The following is a 23253-nucleotide window of genomic DNA, read 5'->3' as shown; positions in this document are numbered from 1 at the left end:
TGTATGATTATTTCTATTATTCCTGTACTGAACTTCCCATAACGAATTCGGAATATAAGCATGTTGTATGATTGAAAATGCGACGTAGATAAAATTGAGAATGGAAACGGGGAATGTGTCAAAGAGAAAACAACCCGACCACAAAGCAAAAAAGCCAAACACCACCAACAGGTCTTCAACATAGCAAGAAAATCAAGGAGGCGGGCTACACCTGGCCCCCAAACAAAAATGTGTGCTAGTTCAGTTAAAATAGACGTTATAATAAACTCTTAAACATAAATGAGCTAACATTAAACACTCGTACAAGACTAACACAAACCAGAGGCTCCTGACTTGGAACATGCGCAAAAATGCGACGGAGTTAAACATGTTTGGTGAGAACAACATAACCCGTATCATGCCAACAACTGGTTTTGGAAGTCATGTTTTTATTTCCGGTGCAAATACCCTACGAGTAAATTAATACTGACACCAACATCGTTAACAAATCCGGTAATATTCTAAGTCGGTAGGTCACATTCATGAAAAGGAAGGGGATTATAGTTACGACGTAAGAAACATATCCGATATCATTTGTGAAACGGTTATTCCATAAGGTTCAACCAACCCGTGATAGCGTCCGTAAAATTACCTAAGGGATGATTTCAAATTCACGGTTTGCAACTGTTGGTTTAATAGCTTCCTTGTGAGCAGCAACACTCTATCAAGGAAATCATGATAGGAAATGCATGCACGGGAATATCGTATCACTTAGGAGATATATACCCTATATGGAGGTGCTGCTGGAATGTTGCTAATTAGAAATTAAAAGTTCACAATTGGAAAGCTGAAATCATCTCGTTTGTCGTAAAGTTTTGTTTTCAACCGACCCTCATTGTCAATTTCTAGATGTAAGTCTAGATATGAGGCCGACTTAACTATATCTGTAGTATCCTTTATCTCTAGTTCGATGGGATAGATGCATAAAAAAGTGAATGCTAAATACCTGAACGCAGTTCGGTAGCATAAATCTCTTTAGAGTACATACGGAAGTCTGCATTATTTAGAGCCAATATATCATCCAAATAACTTACAGTGTTCTGAAATTTTTGCATTAGATGTTGTTTGATGGGTAGTGGCTGATTTTAGTCTGAATTGTAACTTATAACAATATATATACAGGTCAGCAATAATTTGTGCACAGTTACATTAGTTAGTTTCAATTGGAATTCCGAACAAAAATGTTATCTAAGGTAAATATTGACTGATAATTGTCGCCAAATAATGATAACCGAAAATTATAGTACAAATAACTAAAATATGAAAGTCAGGACTAATAATTACACTCATTTGAATCAATAGACCACTTTCGAGTTCATCCGTCACCGGAAAAAACTCGTCAATTATATATACGCGCCTTTATGACGTCATTTACCAGATAGAGGGGGTCGCCTGTATCCCTGCACTATTTATGTTCATCAAGCGTTTTGTTGATCATCATTGTGAAGGATAAACTAGAAATAATGGTTGTTCTGTAGGTACTTAATGACAATTCCCTAATGACATCAATGCTGATTGTCAATTTTGAGAATTCAATTTGTCGTATAATTCGTACAATATAGAATTATAGTTTTCCAACCACTCGCTCAACATTGGAATGGAAGTGACGACGCCCCTAAACGCACAAATGACGTTCACTAAAACCAGAGTTTTTGACGGAAATGCATCGAACTCGAAAGTTGTCTATACATTCACTGTAAACTTTATTTACACGTATGTGATTGAATACACCTATGTGCATGTGGTCAGCTTGATAAGCCATATCTACTTGAAAGGACATTTTAAGTTTCATTGGAAAACCCCTTAAAATTGTTCAAATTAACTTTCTCAAATATGTTTTCGTCAATTTAAAACAATTTCCGTCTTTAAATTATGACTTTAAACAATGAGTAAAATGAGATTCTTGCAGAACTTTTTTTCCTGGTAATCATTTGATATCTTTTATATGTCCCAATTGGCAAACCTTGTTAAAATGTAAAATAGAAAAATAAACAGAGGGACGAAAGATACCAGAGGGACAGTCAAACTCATAAATTGGAAATAAACTAACAACGCCATTGCTAAAAATGAAAAGGACAGGACACACAGACAAACAATAGTTCACATGATACAACATAGAAAACTAAAGAATAAGCAACACGAACCCCAACAAAAACTAGGGGTGATCTCAGACGCTCCGGAAGGGTAATCAGATCCTGCTCACCATGTGGCACCCGTCGTGTTGCTTATGAGATAACAAATCTGGTAAATAGTCTAATTCGGTAGATCACATTTATGAAAGGGAAGGGGGTTGTAGTAACGACGTAAGGAACATATCCGATATCATTTGTGAAACGGTTATTCCATAACGGTCAACCAACTCGTAATGACGTCCGTAAAATTAACAAAGAGATGATTTCAACTTCACCATTTGGAACTCTTAATTTAATAGCTTCTTTGTCAGCAACAACCCTCTATCAAGAAAAGCATGATAGGAAATGCAATCTCGGGAATATCGTATCAATTAGGGGATATATACACCGTATGCAGGTGCTGCTAGAAGTTGCTATTTAGAAATGCGCACAATTGGAAAGCTGAAATCATCTCTATTGTCGTAAAGTTTTGTTTTCAATCGACCCTCATTGTCAATTTCTAGATGTAAGTCAAGATATGAGGCCGACTTAACTATATCTGTTGTATTCTGTATCTCTAGTTCAATGGGATAGATGCGTTCGACATAGTCACCAAATTTTTAATTATTTAGTGAAAGAACATCATCTATATAGCGGAAAGTAGAGTTAACGGACATTTCTTACTTCTTATCTTTCTTCCTAAGAAAGTTAGTCTCATAATAATAAAGAAACAAGTCGGTCAGAAGAGGGACACAATTCGTTCCCATTGGAATGCCGATAGTCTGTTGAAAAAAAACACGTCCTCCGAACGTAACAAATATGTTGTCAATCAAGAAATCAAGCATCTTGATAATGTCAGTTTCAGCACATTCGCACTAAACTTTATTCATTACTCCTTTCAAAACTTCATTCTCTGTTCAATTTATGTTTGGAATCCACTGTTACAAACCCGCATTCAAACCAATACAAAATTACAGCTATAATTTTGGATATTGCAAGTCACAGACTTTTCAAGCCAGTCCGCATTGGCAAAGATGAAAAAGAGAAAAGATCTTTCCTTAATCTTTCCTTTGCCAACAAAGGTATCGATGGCGTCAACTTAGGCAATATCCTTCATCATCAATTAGTTCAATCGAAAATACCTCCTTATTTCAAAGACCAGTCTGTACCAATCATTTCTTATACCTATACCAAACCTATAATTAAAATTTTCAATTACAAACACGTTTTGCAGGATCTCGATATTGACGACTTCAAGGCTAAACCTCCTGATTGCACTTGTGCTTGTTCCCAATTCACATATAATCCTGCTGGCCACGTTATAACCGGTGACCTCAACATTGTTAATAACACTTCTCTACGAAATGTGTTATCGAAAGGTCCGAAATATCGTGAGCCTAAATCCATCAATTGGAAATACAACTTTAAAATTTTTGAGGAATTTTTTTTAGAATAGGCAGTTTCACAATAACTTTGAAGCCCGTCTTTAATTGCTGATAAAATAGAGGTTAATAATTTAGAAAGAGGTTTCGTGGAGCACTTGGAAGACCAAGCAAGATACCGTTGTTTGTATGGACACTTATGCAGTTTAGTAATCCAATATAGTGATGGCAGATCCAGTTCATCATCTTTGGTTGAAATTCCAAAGGAAAATAGAACAGACCTATGATTATCCAGGATTTCCTCTTTGGTAAGTGGCGTGAGGGTATATGTTGGGTTTCCAAGTGAATTGTCAATACCTAATTCGTTTAGCAAGCAGTTAATGTAATGAGTTTTACATACAAACGCGGTGTTGTTTGGGGCTGTATCTGCGAGGACAACAACATATTTGTCATTAAGGTAGGATAAGTGTTTTGCAACATTAGGGTCGTGAAAGATTGACGTAGCATGGGCATTTATAGACCCATTAAGTTTTTTAATTCTGATTTGTACATGTAGAAAACGGGGAGCAACTCAACAATATCACTGCTTCGGTTAGACATTGCAAAAATATTATTGTATATGGTAACATGTGTTGAATATTGTTTTATTGAGATCATGCTAGATGGTTTTTTATGATATGTTAGTTAACGTCTACTATATACATTATTTGTTTGTTACGTTACAGCTTTATTTTTTCAACACTCTTCAGTCAAAAGTAATTTCAAAATTTCTCAGACAACATATTAACAAGAAAGGTGATTTGAGTGTTCTAACAAAGGTTCTTCAATTAACATTGATGGTCAAAGGAATAAAAAGTAACGGATGTGGCGGTAATTTTTCGGTTGATATATACATGATATATATCTGAAAAAAGTTAATCAAGGTGTAGACATTGGTCCCAGTTTCTCTCTATCTTAAATATATGACTTCTCCTCAATTAGCGATTCTTCAGCTATGGAGGATGTACAATTAACAGCAGCGTTATCAATACATAGAAAAACAAACAAATTTTGGGAGAGAGTTTGTTTGGAAATGATAGAGCATGAGTAATAGCCCCCATAGAAACATATAACTAAAATGATTAAGAAATTAAAATATATCCTTATTTGTTACAAATAAAAAAAAATATTTAAAAACAATGTATAACCCATAAGGAAAAATAAAAATTAATGACAAAATGACAAAATACAGAAAAATAGACAATTTATATAGAATATAATGTCAGATAGAATTAACAAAAACTCAAAGATTGTTTTACCCTCTTTTATTTAACTCTCATATGAATATTGCTTTATAATCATATTAATAATTATGACTTGCTGTACAAACGGTTGAAACATGAGATCCCGTTTGTTTACAGTAACAATTTTTACGCCTCTGTCCATTATATCCTAAAGCCTCAAATTTTTGTCCAGGGTTAACACAATATCCATCAGCGTCTTGGCACACTGTAAAAGAAACATTATTAAACGACAAGTTCAGAGGTTTTCGTTGCTGCATCTTGTATTGTGTGATTTACAATATGTAATGAATGTTGTCTTATGCATGTAAAGAAAATGAACTTGAAACAGCAAACATGCTAGTTGCATTTACAGAGTTACAGATACCACAAACCATGGAATACTCACTAACATCTAAATTCGGTATCATCATCAGTTTTTCTTGTTAATATGGTGTTTCTCGTAAAAAGTTAATATAACACGGTATTTTTTTCTATTATTATTGGGATGTTAATTAAACTAATGAAAAACATATTGAGATTCCGGAGATTTCTCACATCTGTCAACCGCAATGGCTACTGACTTGAAAGATGGTATGGGACTTTCAAATCATACTGACACTCTGCAAATTATTTTGTATTTGTGGGTGGAACCTGTTAGCTGTTAAATTCTGTTTCATTTGGTCGTTGATGAAGAGTTGTCTGATGGACAATCATACTAAATCGTCTTATTTTCTACTGAAGGAATGCTTTCTCCATGTTTTAACTGTCAGAATCTTCAAACTGCCTAAGCTTCTTTAAGACAAAAACACACTTTAACCCATGTTTAACAAAACAATATAATATACTTTATTTCATTGTTTAAGTTGTGTGCATACCCCATTAGTACCTCTTCTTTGCAGCTTTTGTAATGAGTATATTTTTAGTTTGATTACAGATAGCCAAATATGAGTATGTACGCAAAATAGATTTAATCTCACTTAATGTTTTATCTGTACCGAGTCAGGTTATCTATGCCATGAATAATCGTTGTTGTTTGTCCGTTCTTGTGGTTGATGTATGGTCTGTTGTACGAACAAGGATTTTTGGTGATTCCTTATAGCACATTTGATGTATGACCATTCTTAATACTTACAATAGCCCACATCGTACGTGAATGAGTTGCCCGACTTTTTACATTTCATCTTCAAACAAGTTGTTTTTCCATAAGTTTCAGTCCATTCTGCACCAACGTCATGGCAGTTTGAAGTTGTGTATTCTTTACAACCTTGAATAAAAAAAATATATCCATCGTGTGTCTAACACTTATTCTATAATATTAGTATACATTTTTTAAAGAGCATTGTTATAATAAACTAGCCCTCATTATTATCCAGATAGACTCTTCGGTAGTTGACAATAATAATAACTTATAAAACAGTGTATTGTTAACAAAAACAGCTGGAATACTAACAGAATTATATAGTTTTACTGAAAGGGGAATATTAATGAATAGAAAGACTGACTATCATTATGATTAAATCCAATTTGTGTTAATTTCACACGTCTACTTATATAAAATAAAAGACTATTAAACAGGTAAAATTGTCAGATGAAGAACTCAATACCTTTATCCCCCCTGATTAAGACTAGTCGATAGAATTTAAATGCCATGATCAACAAGAAAAATGCCACATATGGAGTGAGATCTGCGTACCCTTCCGGAGCAGCTGAGATCATTGTTTAGTTTTTAATGTTGTGTACTGTTGATTGTCTGGGTTATTTTTCTTTTTTTCCAGTGTCGTTATCAGCTTAGTTTTGACTTGCAAGTTTGAATTTCCCTTAAGTGTCCTTCGCCTCATTTGTTAAATGATATCAATAACTAAACGGACCCATTCAATATTCTTTAGAGAAAAGTGAATTAGAAATAAAAATTAGAATTAAAAAAACGAGAAAGGGAGTTTATACCTCCTTTGGCATATCTGTATGTTGCCATTCGTCTTAATTCATCCCACTGACATTTATATTGAATGCATCCAACATAGTTTGTGTATCCATATTCACGGCATATTCCGTTTACGACACATCCTGAGAGAAGGTTAATAATAAATATATTCAAATAGTGTGTTGAAACATTGTGTCTATATATACTTTCCTTTAACCCATGCTTATAACTTTTCTTGAAAATAATCGGATGTAAAGAATTACTTCGTTGACATTTAAAATTGTAGATGAAAACAGTAAGATATAATTTGTTTCAATATAGGTACATGAAGATGCATTTTCATTACTTTAAAACGGACATTAGATAGTGAAAATGAGACAATATGAATTGATTTGCCCGAAGCGCTTTCTGCATTTGCTCTCATCCGGAACAATCGAAAGCTATGGAAACTTTATAAGATGTATAAAAGAAATTTGTAGGTGGAGAAGCTTCAGATTTGTTTTTTGGTACGGAGTATTTTAAAATGTAGTTAAATTTCCGTTTTCATGTAATCTATGAAAATAATGTTTGAATCCAATAATGACGCAAATAAATCTGCAATCTAAACGCGTTTACATTGCTGATTTATTTGCGTCATTATTGACATTAAATTAAGGTTTCCAGGATTTTTTAAGCGTGCAAGTCGAGAAAATATTTCTGTACAGTTATTTGAGTATCCTTGGTTGAGCAAATATGTGTAACAAAATAATAAGCGCATAATACTATGGATTCATTTATTTTCGTATTTTCGTAGGTTCAAATTTTTGTTGATTGCGGAAACCTAGCATGTTCGTAGACATGTGATTTCGTGGTTCTGCCAAAGTCTGAATTCAACTTTAAATACATTTGTATTCCGTTGAACATTGAAATGGTTTACCTGTATACGAATAATATTTAATCCACAGTAAATTATACATCTACTTTTACAGATATACAATCTTAAAGAGCATAACTAAAATGTACTACATACATTGGCATGACATTAAACAATGATTATCGAACACTTGCCACTTGGTGATGTACTCAGTAATCGTTTAAAGCCATATGAGCTGCCGGGCGTTTTGGTTACTGTACATTCTACTTGGAAACATGGTCTGCTGGCTAATGGCCACTTCTCACCATTGTAACGACATATACCATCATGGCGACAACCTTTTTAAGAAGGAAAAAAATCATATATTTTATAACAAATCATTGAAATTGTGTATAATAAAATAAGCTTAAGGAGACTCGGGCCTATTCGACGTTTCTGTCAGAAGTACAGTATTTTTTTATTTTAATCTTTAAAGAGAGTGAATCAAATTCGTCGAAAACAAAATAGAGCGTCCCGGACCATTTAAGCTCAAAATATTACTTTTTAAAAGGTATGCAAAAGGGATCGTTCTTCAATGAAAGGATAGTGAAAATAGAGGTGGTGACATATTTTATCGGAATATCAAAATAACGTTCTGTGACACTTGGTCAGAAACTGTAATATAAATAACTGAAATATAGCTTCAAAATCTAAAACTTTTGTCGGGAAAATGGTGAAATTTGGTGATATGTCATTTTGAGTCTTATACAGATACCAATAATAACGATGATATTTTTTTAGTGATATAAGTACAATAATTAAACATATTTAATCAATCAAAATATTTAAAAAAATAATAGTGAATTTATGACACAAACTTTTCGTATGCATGGTTATTCATGCGTGAAATAATGCGCAGTAGAATAGTCCCGATCCACCTCAATATTCATAGTTTCATCAGAATCGATAGACAAAAACTTACATACCAATTGGATTGTATCAATAACATTACAATAGTTAAATTCTCAGACTGACAAAATAAAAATTAAGCATCAAACTTGGATCAAGAAACTTTTTCAATAACTTTGTATTTAAACAAAATTTGAATGACAAATAAAGAAATCTTCTGTATAGCCTCAGTATTTATATTGTATCATATGACTTATATTTCAAAGCAAATTTAGATATAAATGATCGTTCAAACAATTCGCTTCGAAGCTCATGTCAATAACATGACTATACTGACCAACTTTCACAGGTCTTTGTACCATGTATATTGTGTTACCACTTCTCTTCTCTCGTTCACATTTATAATCAACACAAGAACTTTCATCAGTCCAGACTGAGTTCTCATCTTTGCAAACACCATTGACTTTACATCCTGCATAAAAAGTGTAAGAAATGTATTACTGAATTTATTATATCAAGACAGTTTTATTATTTCTGTCAATAACCACAACTCGTTTCAGGTAAGCTGACATAGAAGCGTTTTATTCAATTCTTCTATCCAAATTGTGAACAAGAATTTCGGAAAATCAGTTTTACAAATCGTAAAAACGTTATCCCAAATAATGATTTCTTTTATTAAATATTAAAGAAAATGTTAACTGATTTGTATAAAAAGAACGATCGAAAATTAATTATTCTAGCGTCTTTTAATCGCACTTTACACATTACAAATGAAGAAAATGATTTCGTATTGCTGGGTTTCCACAATCTCTTTATTTGTTTTTTTTAAACTGATTTTTGTCTGCAAATTTGATCGATTTATTTGTATAAAAGTATATGCATCAGTTGTGTTGAACATTTTCCAGAAAAAACTATTTTTCGAAAAGACCTTTGCTGAAAACCAAGATAGTCCCTGAATTAAAGGAATTAATCACTCTGGTTCATCAGCCTTTCAGTATGTGGCTGCCTGATCTCTGGTGGAGATAACGTTATTGCGTAATCGATTAAAGAGGAAGATAATCCAAGAACAGACAAAAGAAGCAATTGTTTGAAATAAAAGAATTTTCGGGGTATTCCTTTCTTCCTACTTTACTGTGGGAGAAAAAGTTGATTCCCAGGAAAAGATCAAGTTTTGTTTGATTTTCAGATCTTTTCTTCATAACAGGAATTATATTTTATAGTTCTGAAATCCTTAAATGTACTACTGATATATGGCAGTTCTTTAAAGACGTTTATGAGAATTGAGTATCATCAATTTGCACAAAAAAATGGGATATCTTGTCATTTTAGACTTATATAACAATGTTTCATATATTTAAAACTGTAAACAATAATATTCTTTTGAAATATATTAAATATAGGTAATAAAAACTTTTAATGTTACAACCTCCACCAACTCTTTCCAGCTGTGGGAATTTGCTGTTTGCCTGGCCTTCACATCTATAGAGTGAACAATCTTCTTCTATTTCCTCATTGGTAGCAAGGCAATTACCACTTTTATCTTTACATGCTAGAAAAAAGTGTAACATATAATTTAATCATATAACGGTGGGCTTACCGTTCCGGATCACCTGAAACTTTGTTTTTCTCTATGTAGTATTTTAAATATGACAGTTTTTATCCATTGGTTTGATGTGTTTGATCTTTTGATTTTGCCATTTGCATAAGGTCAAGTAACAGATAATTACTATGACACTGATTTTGGTAAAATTTGGCATACATTTTTGGCTAGTTGAACTATAACTAAAATAGAAAAATAATGCATTTTAATATCTTTTTAGCTGAAATATAACCAACTGAAGTCTTTCAAAATATGTGAATATTTGTATACAAAGCACTTTAAATAAGCGAAAAACGTTTCCTAAATTTGTCCTAATATCTTATAACCTTAAATTTACTCCATAGATTTTTAAAACAAAACCTATATGTTGTTGGTAGATACTTGTTAGAATTTCTGTCTAAATGATGTAAAATAATCACGGGTTCACCGACTTCGTTTTCACGTTATATATCATTCAAATTAGTTACACCACAAAATATCGAAATGAGCGTAACGTCATAGCGGTAGTAAATACCATAAAAATGAGGTCGGTGACCCATGATTGTATTTTAAAAGTTTAACCTAAAACCTGTTCCTCCTTTTCTATTGTAAAAGTAAAAATAATAAGATATAGTATGATTGGCCTTGAGCAACAGAGACCAAATTACAAAGCGGTTAACAACTATATGTCACAGCAATCTATTGAATAAGCATACCATAAGAAACTGGGTTCATTGAAGCGTATTGTGCTTTGTCGGTCGTTTTAATACTACATTCATAATCAACACAACCATGTTTTCTCCGAGTACCTTCCTCAACACACTCGTTTTTAAAACTACATTCTTAAATATAAAATTATAACCGGTTAAATCTTGTCATGGTCTTGGTAATTAAATCCCGTTTGATTGTCGAGATTCAGTATTTTTATAGTAAAAATGAAACATTGATAATCATATTTGATAAGCACTTTTAAGTCTTAGCAAACGTACACTAGAGGAAAGGGTCACATATCAACATGACCCTCAACATTACCCTCAACAAAAACTATAAAAACCCTATTTCGCGTATCAAAAATAAACTAACAGAACTAGCCAAGGAATTTGTTTTTGTCCCGGCTGATAAAGCTGCTAATAATATCATTATTGTTTGACGTAAATTTTATATAGAGGTTCTGCAAAAGGAAATCACGAATTCACCAACATTCCAACTGACTTCATTTTCAGAAAACGACATCTGTAACAAACATAAACTTTTAGCTACTTCTTTACAAGCAGAACCAAACACAATGAAAGTCCCAACTATGTACTGGCTTCCGAAGCTGCACAAAAAACCTTACAAATATAGATTTATTTCATCTTCCAGCCATTGTTCAACTACTAAATTGTCTGTTTTACTTACTAGTACACTTGGTACAATAAAAAACCTGATAATAAATTGTTCAAATAAGGCCTTTGAAAATAGTGGAATTAATTACTTTTGGAGTGTCAAAAACTCGTTGGAAGTACTTGATAAATTGCATGCATATATTGGTGATTTTGAATCTGTTCAAAGTTTTGATTTTTCTACCCTATATACCACTTTGCCTCATATTCTTATTAAGAAAAAATTCACATCCCTAATTAACTGGGCATTTAAAAAGTCGGAATGCGAGTACATATGTTCAAACTCTTTTAGATCATTTTTTAGTAGCAATAAACAAAAGAACTATGTCAATTGGACATGCTTTGATACTATTTATGCACTTGAATTTTTACTTGATAACATTTTTGTTCGCTTTGGAGATTCCGTATATCGTCAAGTTATTGGAATTCCAATGGGGACTAACTGTGCACCACTTATTGCGGACCTGTTTTTGTATTGTTATGAGTTACAATTTATGACTAAAATTAGCAAAGACCCATCAAAACAACATTTGATACAAAAATTTAACAATACTTTTAGATATTTGGATGATATATTGGCTCTAAATAATGACGACTTCAGTATGTATACTAAAGAAATTTATCCTGTAGAACTTACTTTAAATAAAGCTAATGATAACAATGACCACTGCCCTTTCCTCGATCTTGATATCTATATCATAAACGGGAAGCTTAATACAAAAATTTATGATAAAAGAGATGATTTTTCATTTCCTATTGTTAATTATCCATTTTTAGATGGTGACGTTCCCTTGTCACCATCTTATGGTGTTTATATATCTCAACTTGTACGATTCGCTCGTGTATGTAACAATGTTTTAGATTTTAGCGAGAGAAATTTATGTATTACTGAAAAATTATTACACCAGGGTTTTCGATATCACAAACTGGTCAAAACATTTACTAAATTTTATCACCGGTATAAGGAAATAATTCGTAAATATAACTCAACATGCAGACATCTTATACGTTCAGGTATTTCACATCCAAAATTTTATGGAAATATTCTTTATAAAGCACAAAAATGTCAGTATTCTCCTCAGAAACTAACAAAACCTTTAAATAGACTTATTAAAAGGGGATATAGTTACGATACTGTTGTCAGGTCATTAAAGATTGCATATTTTGGCTTTAACATTGATTCACTGATAGGGTCTTTGCATCGGAACTAAACACATTTATTTCTAAAAAAACAGTTGTTGGCATGACACGGGTTATGTTCTTCTCATATATTTTATGATAGTATGATACTAAACCCCTAACGGGAGGGATTGTACCTGATATTCATATGATGAAGACATAATCTTTCAATCAGTTTAATTGAGGTCCGGAGCTGGCATGTCAGTTAACTGCTAGTAGTCTGTTGTTATTTATGTATTATTGTCATTTTATTTATTTTCTTTTGTTACATCTTTTGACATCAGACTCGGACTTCTCTTGAACTGAATTTTAATGTGCGTATTGTTATTGTTTTACTTTTCTACATTGGCTAGAGGTATAGGGGGAGGGTTGAGATCTCATAAACATGTTTAACCCCGCCGCAATTTTGCGCCTGTCCCAAGTCAGGAGCCTCTGGCCTTTGTTAGTCTTGTATGATTTTAAATTTTAGTTTCTTGTGTATAATTCGGAGTTTAGTATGACGTCCATTATCACTGTACTATTATGCATATTTTAGGGGCCAGCTGAAGGACACCTACGGGTGCGGGAATTCTCGCTACATTGAAGACCCATTGGTTGCCTTCGGCTGTTGTTTGCTCTATGGTCGGGTGGTTGTCGCTTTGACATATTCACCATTTCCTTTCTCAATTTTATTTTTTACAGAGTTTGTCTTTAGTGCCGTGTGGAGACAGTAGAGTGCCTCCCCGTGCTTAAGGTTTATGCTCTTATATTATACTAGATTATGGAGTGTGTGTCCGAGCGAGAACTTCTCTATGTTCATTACTTTAGGAATATCTATCAAAAAGTAGTATTTTAATATTCAGCCCCATTCATCTATTTAGTCAGACGTCAGTCGCTACCTTGATATACCCTATCTTTTGTTAAATTTGTCGGGTAACTTATGACAATAAGCATTTGACGTCTTGAGCCGAACAGTTTTATCATTTTTACACAATTTAATCTACTGTGTGATGGTTCATATTCTGGACGCCAGTCTTTGCTCCTTTGTAATAAATCTACATACCAAAAAACAAATATGAAGCTTAGAAATGGAAAAATATTAAATACTAAACTCGTTCAAAGGGTATCTACACGTCTCAATCTTCAGAATCGCTTATCTAAAAATACTACAATAGCTAACGTTTTTAACAATAAAAATCGTGGTTACCCTTCTATCGATAAGTGTCATGCCAAAAAATGACTTACGTGTCCCCGTCTTTCCACCAACAATACAGTAAGGTCCACATTTAATGGTCGCACATTTTCTCTAAATTTTGAAACTGATATTACTTGAAAAACAAACAGTATTATTTATTTACTCACATGAAACAAACCGGGATGCGGTATTCAGTACGTAGGTGAAACTGGGCGATATTTATCTAAACGCACGCAAGAACACCTGTATCGTTTTAAAAGACCCAATAAATTCAAAAGTATCATTTATCAACATCTTAAGAAGCACAGTCATCCTATTAAATATTTAACAGTTCAACCTTTAGAAGTAGTAAATAAGCAGCCTGGTGAATCTCATTCCAAGTTTGTACGATCACGAAAAATAAATGAATTAAATTGGATTAAAAAATTACAGACAGTCTACCCTCTCGGTCTTAATGATAATATCATGGGAATTGGCAATATATCAAGAACCGATTCTGTTAACATTTTGGATATAGTTTCTAAAACTGTTCGTAAAAATCGTTCTCATGGACGCAGAACAAATCGCAATCAAAGAAAATTTCGGACCAACCATACAAATATTTCGGACCTAATTTCCATTTCAAAAAACAACGGCAGACATTATCTGTTAACCAAGCTTTGTTCTTTACCTATAAATAAATTAAATAAAATTTTAGAGGATTGCAACACAATTTCATATTACAGTCCTAAGTATGAAATTGTCCAAATTATAATGGCATATTGTTATTCTAAACTGTTTCCAAAAATTGATCGCCCTGAAGATCATAAAAAACATTTTATTAAAATAAAGTATGTCAATAAAGGTTTTGATTTTGTAAATATTGCCGGTATTTTTAACGACCATTCTGTTAAAGACCAAATTCCTGGATATTTTGATAATACTGAACTCCCTCTCATTTGTTATATTTACAAGAAATCTACCCGAAAATATGTGTTTAATTATAGCCAATTGTGTAAAGATGTAAATATCACTGAAAATACACCTATGTCGTGTAATTGCAGTAATTCAGAATACACCTATGGACCAATTTCCCATGTTATAACAGGAGACCTTAACATCGTTCGCGACCGAGAGTTGAAATCATTCCTCAGTAAAGGACCTAAATATCGTCCCCCGTCAACTGTTAACTGGAATGAGTGTCGTAATATCATCAACGACTCACTCCGCGCCTACTGTTTGAAATGGGTAAAACGGGAAAAAGCTGACAAAAAATCTTTGGACTCTTTTTTTAATTCAGTAATGAAGATAGTTGATATTCGAATACAACATTTTAAAGAACATTTTACCCTCAACAAAAACTATAAAAACCCTATTTCGCGTATCAAAAATAAACTAACAGAACTAGCCAAGGAATTTGTTTTTGTCCCGGCTGATAAAGCTGCTAATAATATCATTATTGTTTGACGTAAATTTTATATAGAGGTTCTGCAAAAGGAAATCACGAATTCACCAACATTCCAACTGACTTCATTTTCAGAAAACGACATCTGTAACAAACATAAACTTTTAGCTACTTCTTTACAAGCAGAACCAAACACAATGAAAGTCCCAACTATGTACTGGCTTCCGAAGCTGCACAAAAAACCTTACAAATATAGATTTATTTCATCTTCCAGCCATTGTTCAACTACTAAATTGTCTGTTTTACTTACTAGTACACTTGGTACAATAAAAAACCTGATAATAAATTGTTCAAATAAGGCCTTTGAAAATAGTGGAATTAATTACTTTTGGAGTGTCAAAAACTCGTTGGAAGTACTTGATAAATTGCATGCATATATTGGTGATTTTGAATCTGTTCAAAGTTTTGATTTTTCTACCCTATATACCACTTTGCCTCATATTCTTATTAAGAAAAAATTCACATCCCTAATTAACTGGGCATTTAAAAAGTCGGAATGCGAGTACATATGTTCAAACTCTTTTAGATCATTTTTTAGTAGCAATAAACAAAAGAACTATGTCAATTGGACATGCTTTGATACTATTTATGCACTTGAATTTTTACTTGATAACATTTTTGTTCGCTTTGGAGATTCCGTATATCGTCAAGTTATTGGAATTCCAATGGGGACTAACTGTGCACCACTTATTGCGGACCTGTTTTTGTATTGTTATGAGTTACAATTTATGACTAAAATTAGCAAAGACCCATCAAAACAACATTTGATACAAAAATTTAACAATACTTTTAGATATTTGGATGATATATTGGCTCTAAATAATGACGACTTCAGTATGTATACTAAAGAAATTTATCCTGTAGAACTTACTTTAAATAAAGCTAATGATAACAATGACCACTGCCCTTTCCTCGATCTTGATATCTATATCATAAACGGGAAGCTTAATACAAAAATTTATGATAAAAGAGATGATTTTTCATTTCCTATTGTTAATTATCCATTTTTAGATGGTGACGTTCCCTTGTCACCATCTTATGGTGTTTATATATCTCAACTTGTACGATTCGCTCGTGTATGTAACAATGTATTAGATTTTAGCGAGAGAAATTTATGTATTACTGAAAAATTATTACACCAGGGTTTTCGATATCACAAACTGGTCAAAACATTTACTAAATTTTATCACCGGTATAAGGAAATAATTCGTAAATATAACTCAACATGCAGACATCTTATACGTTCAGGTATTTCACATCCAAAATTTTATGGAAATATTCTTTATAAAGCACAAAAATGTCAGTATTCTCCTCAGAAACTAACAAAACCTTTAAATAGACTTATTAAAAGGGGATATAGTTACGATACTGTTGTCAGGTCATTAAAGATTGCATATTTTGGCTTTAACATTGATTCACTGATAGGGTCTTTGCATCGGAACTAAACACATTTATTTCTAAAAAAACAGTTGTTGGCATGACACGGGTTATGTTCTTCTCATATATTTTATGATAGTATGATACTAAACCCCTAACGGGAGGGATTGTACCTGATATTCATATGATGAAGACATAATCTTTCAATCAGTTTAATTGAGGTCCGGAGCTGGCATGTCAGTTAACTGCTAGTAGTCTGTTGTTATTTATGTATTATTGTCATTTTATTTATTTTCTTTTGTTACATCTTTTGACATCAGACTCGGACTTCTCTTGAACTGAATTTTAATGTGCGTATTGTTATTGTTTTACTTTTCTACATTGGCTAGAGGTATAGGGGGAGGGTTGAGATCTCATAAACATGTTTAACCCCGCCGCAATTTTGCGCCTGTCCCAAGTCAGGAGCCTCTGGCCTTTGTTAGTCTTGTATGATTTTAAATTTTAGTTTCTTGTGTATAATTCGGAGTTTAGTATGACGTCCATTATCACTGTACTATTATGCATATTTTAGGGGCCAGCTGAAGGACACCTACGGGTGCGGGAATTCTCGCTACATTGAAGACCCATTGGTTGCCTTCGGCTGTTGTTTGCTCTATGGTCGGGTGGTTGTCGCTTTGACATATTCACCATTTCCTTTCTCAATTTTATGAAAAGCCATGTTTTGGGGTTTTGTATTCTGGAATATCAATGTAAACCAATTATGAAGCTGAATCACTTTCAGTCATTTTTGAATGGCCTATGGATTAATTATCTCCCGATTTATTTCGCCATTCCTTTTTTGTTTGAGTTTATGTGCCTTTTATAATTGTATCCAAAACAAGAGGTTGCTAGAGATGTCATTATCAGTAAACTCCTTCTTGTTATAATATTCCTTATGTAGAAAATGTTTATATAGCTAGCTAAAGCTTTCACTTGCATGACAGTCATTTGAAATTCCATAATATTTACAAACAAGAATGTGTCTATAGTTAACGGATGTCCCTCTTGCACTATCATTTTCGGTGTTCAGTGGACCGTGAAATTTGTGTACCAAGTTTCAAGTTGATTGGACTTAAACTTCATCAAACACAGCCTTGACCAAAAACATAACCCTAAAGCAGGACAGACGGACGGACGGACGCACAGACAAGAAACCATAATACGCGTAAATGGGGTATAACAATGTATGAACAAAACAAAGACATAATTTAGCTACAGCAGTCAACAATTTGTGTATGATATTAACCACTATAAAACAATTAAATATACCAACAAAGAGAACAAAATGACATAAAGACAAGGCACAGAAGCAACTGAAAAACAAGAAAACAAAGCACGACCTTAACACAATTACACAATGGCGAGATGTATAAGTACCGATAATCTCATCATAGGTACTAAGATTGGAATTTTGTATTTGCGTAAGATGCGCGTTTCGTCCACAAAATACTCATTAGTGACGCTGAAAAAAATAAATTAAATAGGTAAACAAAGTAGAAGAGCAATAAGAACCAAAAATACCTAAAGTGTTTACATCTAAGGTAATCAATTCCTGAGGTAAACAAAAGTCTTAGAATTTTAAAAATGTAAAGTTTTGTAAACATTTAATTAATAACAATGACCATATAAATGCATATGATACTTCGTGTCAGCACAAAAGGATATTACAAAAAATGGACTTAACAGTAAGACAATAACAATCAAAACCAAGGAGTAAACAAAGACTCAAAACACCAAAGGACATTTACATCAATAGTTAAAAATAATAAATAAGAAACAACACGAACTTCACTAAAAATCGGGAGTGAAATCAGGTGCTCCGGAAGGGTAAGCATTTCCTGCACCGTATACGGCACCCGTCGTGTTATTTCTTTGTTCAGTTCGGTAATGATGGAAGGTAATAATGACTGAGGAAAAATATCAGATATAATTTCTGACACACTTTTGTCATAATGGCCAATCAGCTCATGATGGCGACATTAAAATGTCTCGAGTGATGACCTAAATTTGATTGATTCATAGCCCTGTCTTAGCAACTTTTGAGAAAGCAGTATTCCTCGTTCAACAAAAATCAACGTACTGTGAGCTAGTAAAGTATATTTGTTTACAAAGACAAGTAAAAAAACCACTATAACACGCAAGTAATAATATAAATAGCTACCAAGTTCATAATAATTTTATGTATTTGTTTCTACAAGTTACCTTTTGTGAAGCATGTGGTATGCCAAATGTTGCGTTCTTTGTCGATGTACAGCATTGCAGAACTCTTGATTGTTTACCTTATGTTTGGCAGTATCCATTTGACGTGCCTATGAACTTTTATATCCCGTCGTTGTTTTGTGGTATGATAAATATTTGTATTCTTGTCTTTCGTTTCTGCTTATGTGCTTTGTTCATATACCAAAATCAGGAATATGACAGCTGTTATCCATTCCTTTGATGAGTTTGAGCTTTTTGAATTTTCCATTTGCTTATGACTTTCCATTTGAAATTTTCTTCGGGGTTCGATATTTATGTTAATTTACTTTTTTCTATTAAACTATTTGTTAAAATCCGTAGAAAAGGTACTGAATATGCATGGAATACTTTTGTCTGGCTTTTAAATTACCAACAATCAGTCGATCAATATATTGTTAATTTGACACAAATCTAATTTACTAAATAAAACATACTTTGTTGTTTTACTTCCTGCTTGAAAACATGTCTGAGACCATTTTTGTACCAGCGACACGTGTATTCTGTACATCCGCTGTTCCATGTCATGTTAACACCAATGCATCTTCCATTAAACTTGCAACCTAGATTTAATCGATGTGATAATACGATCGAAAAATGTATTTCCAGTTTTTGTATATATTTATAATGAAGGTTAATTGAGGTATAATATTAAAAGAAATACATTTTAATATTTCATATAAAACTAAGGAATCTTACATGTTATTGTAGAAAAAAGATAATTCTTGTATAACCTTTTTGTATAAAAAGATATAATAAGAAAGTCTATAATGTTATGTAACTTTTACTATATAAGTATTAGATGTGAAATTCTTCCTATTTGACACTTAGCGATATAAATAAGATTTGGCAGTTTAAACTCTTAGAAGTATTTCCTTCAGCAAATATATCTAATTCTTTTCTATTGTTCACCTAGACTTTTATCTAAACAAAATAATCGGATTTCCCTAATGGTCGTAAAAACAAAGAATAAGTAATTAAAATTAGTAACCCAAATTATGTAAAAATGTGAATTAGATAAAAAGAAATCTAGCCAATAGAAACTGTTCTTATAAAAATAAGTTCTCTAAAAGTTATTTTGATTGGTGAATAAAACAAGTCCAACCAGCACGTGTTATTAGGGTTTAAAATAGGAAACCCTAAGGAATCAACATTACTCTTATGGTTGGACTCGAAATAAACATATATAGACATCTTTGTTTTATTCACCAGGAGGCCTCAAAAGAACGCAAACGACAGCCCCTCAAATTGTCGTAGTTGAATTAGAGAAGAGTCATGCAAACGGTAGAGCGACAACATTTTAACTTTCAACGGGAGAGGGGAGGCAACTGCCATAGTCTGCGCTTTCCCCCTCTTTCCCGCATAACATTTGGTTGAAAGGTTCCTGACCAACGATTTTTATGTTCTTATTGATAGTATTTTTCTAAAAATATTTACATTCAAAACCTAGTTTTAAAAACTATGATGGCAGCAATAACGTCGTATCCATAATGGAATCCAACTATGATGCATCCGGAAATGTTCTTTAAAATTGTCATCATAATTTATTATATATATAGTTCAAATAAAATCATCTAAACTAATCTCCCGCATGCTTTTATAGAAATATCAGCAGCAACCACTTAAACATAGACATAATTTTGGAACATCAAGGAAAAAGATGAGAGCCAAGAGAGAGACAGGATAAGTATCTCCTGCTATGAAACAATCAACCGCCATGTTAATCCTGACTAAGTAAAAATTTTATAACCAAAAATAGAAAAAAAATATAGACACTGAAAGCATTTTGTTTTCTTATTTTGGGGTGACCGGATTGTTGGAATAATCCTGGCAACCGTCATATCAAATTATGTCTAATATTATGCATTTTTCTGTTGTGCTCTTTTAGTTAATGCATAATAAGATGTTTATATATGAAGCAAAACTAAATAAAATCTTAATAAGAAGATACTAATACATAGGAGATACAAAATATGCAACCATAACAGCGTTGGTCATATATTGTGTTTGCAATGAAATATTATGTAATACTATTATATAATGGTTTTTTAAAACTTTTTCATTCAATAAAACTGGAAAAATAATGAAAATAATAATCATTAACTGTTCAACACGCTTTAAATATAAAGATACCTCCATCTACGATATTCATGTAAGTAGCCCTCTTCTCTTTATCGTAGAAACACTGTTTTGTGTTACATCCTTCTGTAACTTTGTCTCCGGCCTTATAGCATTTGCCATTGTATACACATGCTATCAATAAAAATAATGGTGTTTTGAAAACGGGTTATCCACGAAATATAGTCGCCGATATAAGATTTAGTGTTTGTATTTTGATGGTCACAGCTCATGAACTCGTCTTTCCCAAAATTGTTTCTTTTCTTTTAACATTTTGCGAATAACAGTTGCCTTGAATCGTTAAATTGTAGCGTCAATTGACTTTTGTCTTCAAATTTAGTATCTACTCCATTTCGTAACCGTTCATTTTTACAAACTGACTTTGCCTAGATTAACATAGCCGTATTTGGCACAACATTTTGGAATTTTTGGGTCCTCAATGCTCTTCAACTTTGTACTCGGCTTTTTAATAACATGAGCAACACGACAGGTGCTACAGTTTTTGATGGGATTCATGTTGTTGGTGTACCCCTATTATGTCCGTTTTGTTCACGCATCATTGTCGTACAAGTGAGAGGTTTAGCGAAATAAAACCAGGTTGAATTTACCATTTTCTACATTAGAAAATGCCTGTACCAAGTCAGGAATGTGACAGTTGTTGATTCGTTTGATGTGTTTTATCATTTGGTTTTGCCATTTAATTAGGGACTTTCCGTTTTGAATTTTCCTCGGAGTTCAGTATTTTTGTGATTTTTCTTTTTATTACATATTTTCAAATTCCCAAATGTTGCAAAACATTTCTCCTTCCTCCATGACAAATACGTTGTTGTCCCTAAGGATAAATGATTTCACAACATTGTTTTAGTGTGTTAATTGATGAAGCCAAAACGCGATCAAAAATCCACCGTTCCACGATAAACAAATGTTAACTTACTTTGAAAAGATTTCATTTAATTTCCTAGCGAGCAACACCAAAACAAATGTCCATTTAGATTACAGGCGTTGTGCGAAACAGCTGATGTTGACGTCAATTACGTGCAACTCATGTTTTATTTGAATTAGAACATGCATGACTTTGTTTCCAAAGCGAACGAAGAGCGTCGGATTTAAATAGACGTTTGACAATGCTTCTCTGTGAAATTATTAATTGTATTCATATAAATAAAAACCAACTCTACAAATGTTTAAGGTACCTCCAGCTACGGTGCTCATATAAGCGACCTTTTTTTCTTTGTCAATAACACATTGTTTGGAGGAACATCCTTCTTTCACTTTATCACCAGCCTTATAGCATTTGCCTTTGTAATTGCATTCTGTCAATAAATTACAGTAAAAATAGTTATTATCTTGTCAAATACTTTGTATTATTTTCGCATTTGATTTTTTCTTTACAAAAAAAAATGTTGGTATATAAAATTGTTGTTATTGTCGCTAAAAAAACATAAATGTGAGTTTCTACCGTATAATGTTTCATAATCTACGTTTATTGTATATGATTGGCAACCGCCCCCAATGGTGACTGGGGAATAGAAATTGGGTCATCACATGTCTTCTTCAGACCGGTAGTAAAACCCTTTCCCCAGTGGGCGGCCGTTTTGCTGTGTGGGATATGTTTGAAGTGTGCAGCCATGTCCAGAATGGAAACGTTACATCCGATGCCTAGTGTAGAGAAAGTGCTACGCTATCTGCACGTTTAAATCCCTTGCCAGATCTCTTTGAGGAGTCCGTATGTGGCCTGTGGCTAGGCAAAATTTCAGTCCCTATCCAATTGAACTCTCATTTTCTAGTGGTAGTCGTGATTTCCACAATCTTCATCCCGGAAGGACTCTATTAGAAGACCTACCTATTGTATGTATTGTCCTCAATATGCATGAAATATTTGCCACTGGACGTTAATCAAAGCAAACGGCAATTTCTGAACTATCCGTTTGGTATTTTCACTCATCGAACATACTTATCCATTATTTCTTGTAGTTCACTGTTATTGAACAATGCACTTTTTTATCTAGAGATGGGATCTAAGTGTAAATGGGGGGAATACAGTAACTGATATTTCGATGTGGGGCGTCCTATTACTGTGCGGGATGTATAATCACTCAGCCACGTCCAGTCAGAAAGGGAACGTTAAATATGATGCCTGGTATTGAAAAAGTTCGCCACCTCAGCACGTTAACAACCATTGAAACAACTCTTTTAAAGTCCGTATATAACCTGTTGCAAAGCTGTAATTCTGTTACTTTTATGTATATTCTCAATTTTCAGTGGTCGTT

At 33.0% G+C, this 23253-nt stretch overlaps 1 protein-coding gene across 3 annotated transcripts in view; it reads right to left on the bottom strand.

The window, feature by feature from the left end:
- Positions 1-4821: 4821 nt before the first annotated feature.
- The window catches only part of LOC139522933 (uncharacterized), a 54628-nt gene continuing 36196 nt past the window's right edge, over positions 4822-23253 (bottom strand). For all 3 annotated transcript variants that reach the window (XM_071316581.1, XM_071316583.1, XM_071316582.1), the window contains exons 15-24: positions 22177-22296; positions 20999-21118; positions 19303-19428; positions 10752-10877; positions 9883-10005; positions 8794-8928; positions 7763-7906; positions 6739-6858; positions 5927-6058; positions 4822-5020 (exon numbers count right to left, since the gene is read on the bottom strand). In XM_071316581.1, the coding sequence (XP_071172682.1) occupies positions 4875-5020; positions 5927-6058; positions 6739-6858; positions 7763-7906; positions 8794-8928; positions 9883-10005; positions 10752-10877; positions 19303-19428; positions 20999-21118; positions 22177-22296 (1292 nt within the window). In that variant the 3' untranslated portion in view covers positions 4822-4874. The remainder of the gene's footprint in view (positions 5021-5926; positions 6059-6738; positions 6859-7762; positions 7907-8793; positions 8929-9882; positions 10006-10751; positions 10878-19302; positions 19429-20998; positions 21119-22176; positions 22297-23253) is intronic.

The sequence above is a fragment of the Mytilus edulis genome, chromosome 5 (genome assembly GCF_963676685.1).
Source record: "Mytilus edulis chromosome 5, xbMytEdul2.2, whole genome shotgun sequence".
NCBI classification, from domain to species: domain Eukaryota; kingdom Metazoa; phylum Mollusca; class Bivalvia; order Mytilida; family Mytilidae; genus Mytilus; species Mytilus edulis.
This window is presented reverse-complemented; position numbering and strand designations above follow the sequence as displayed.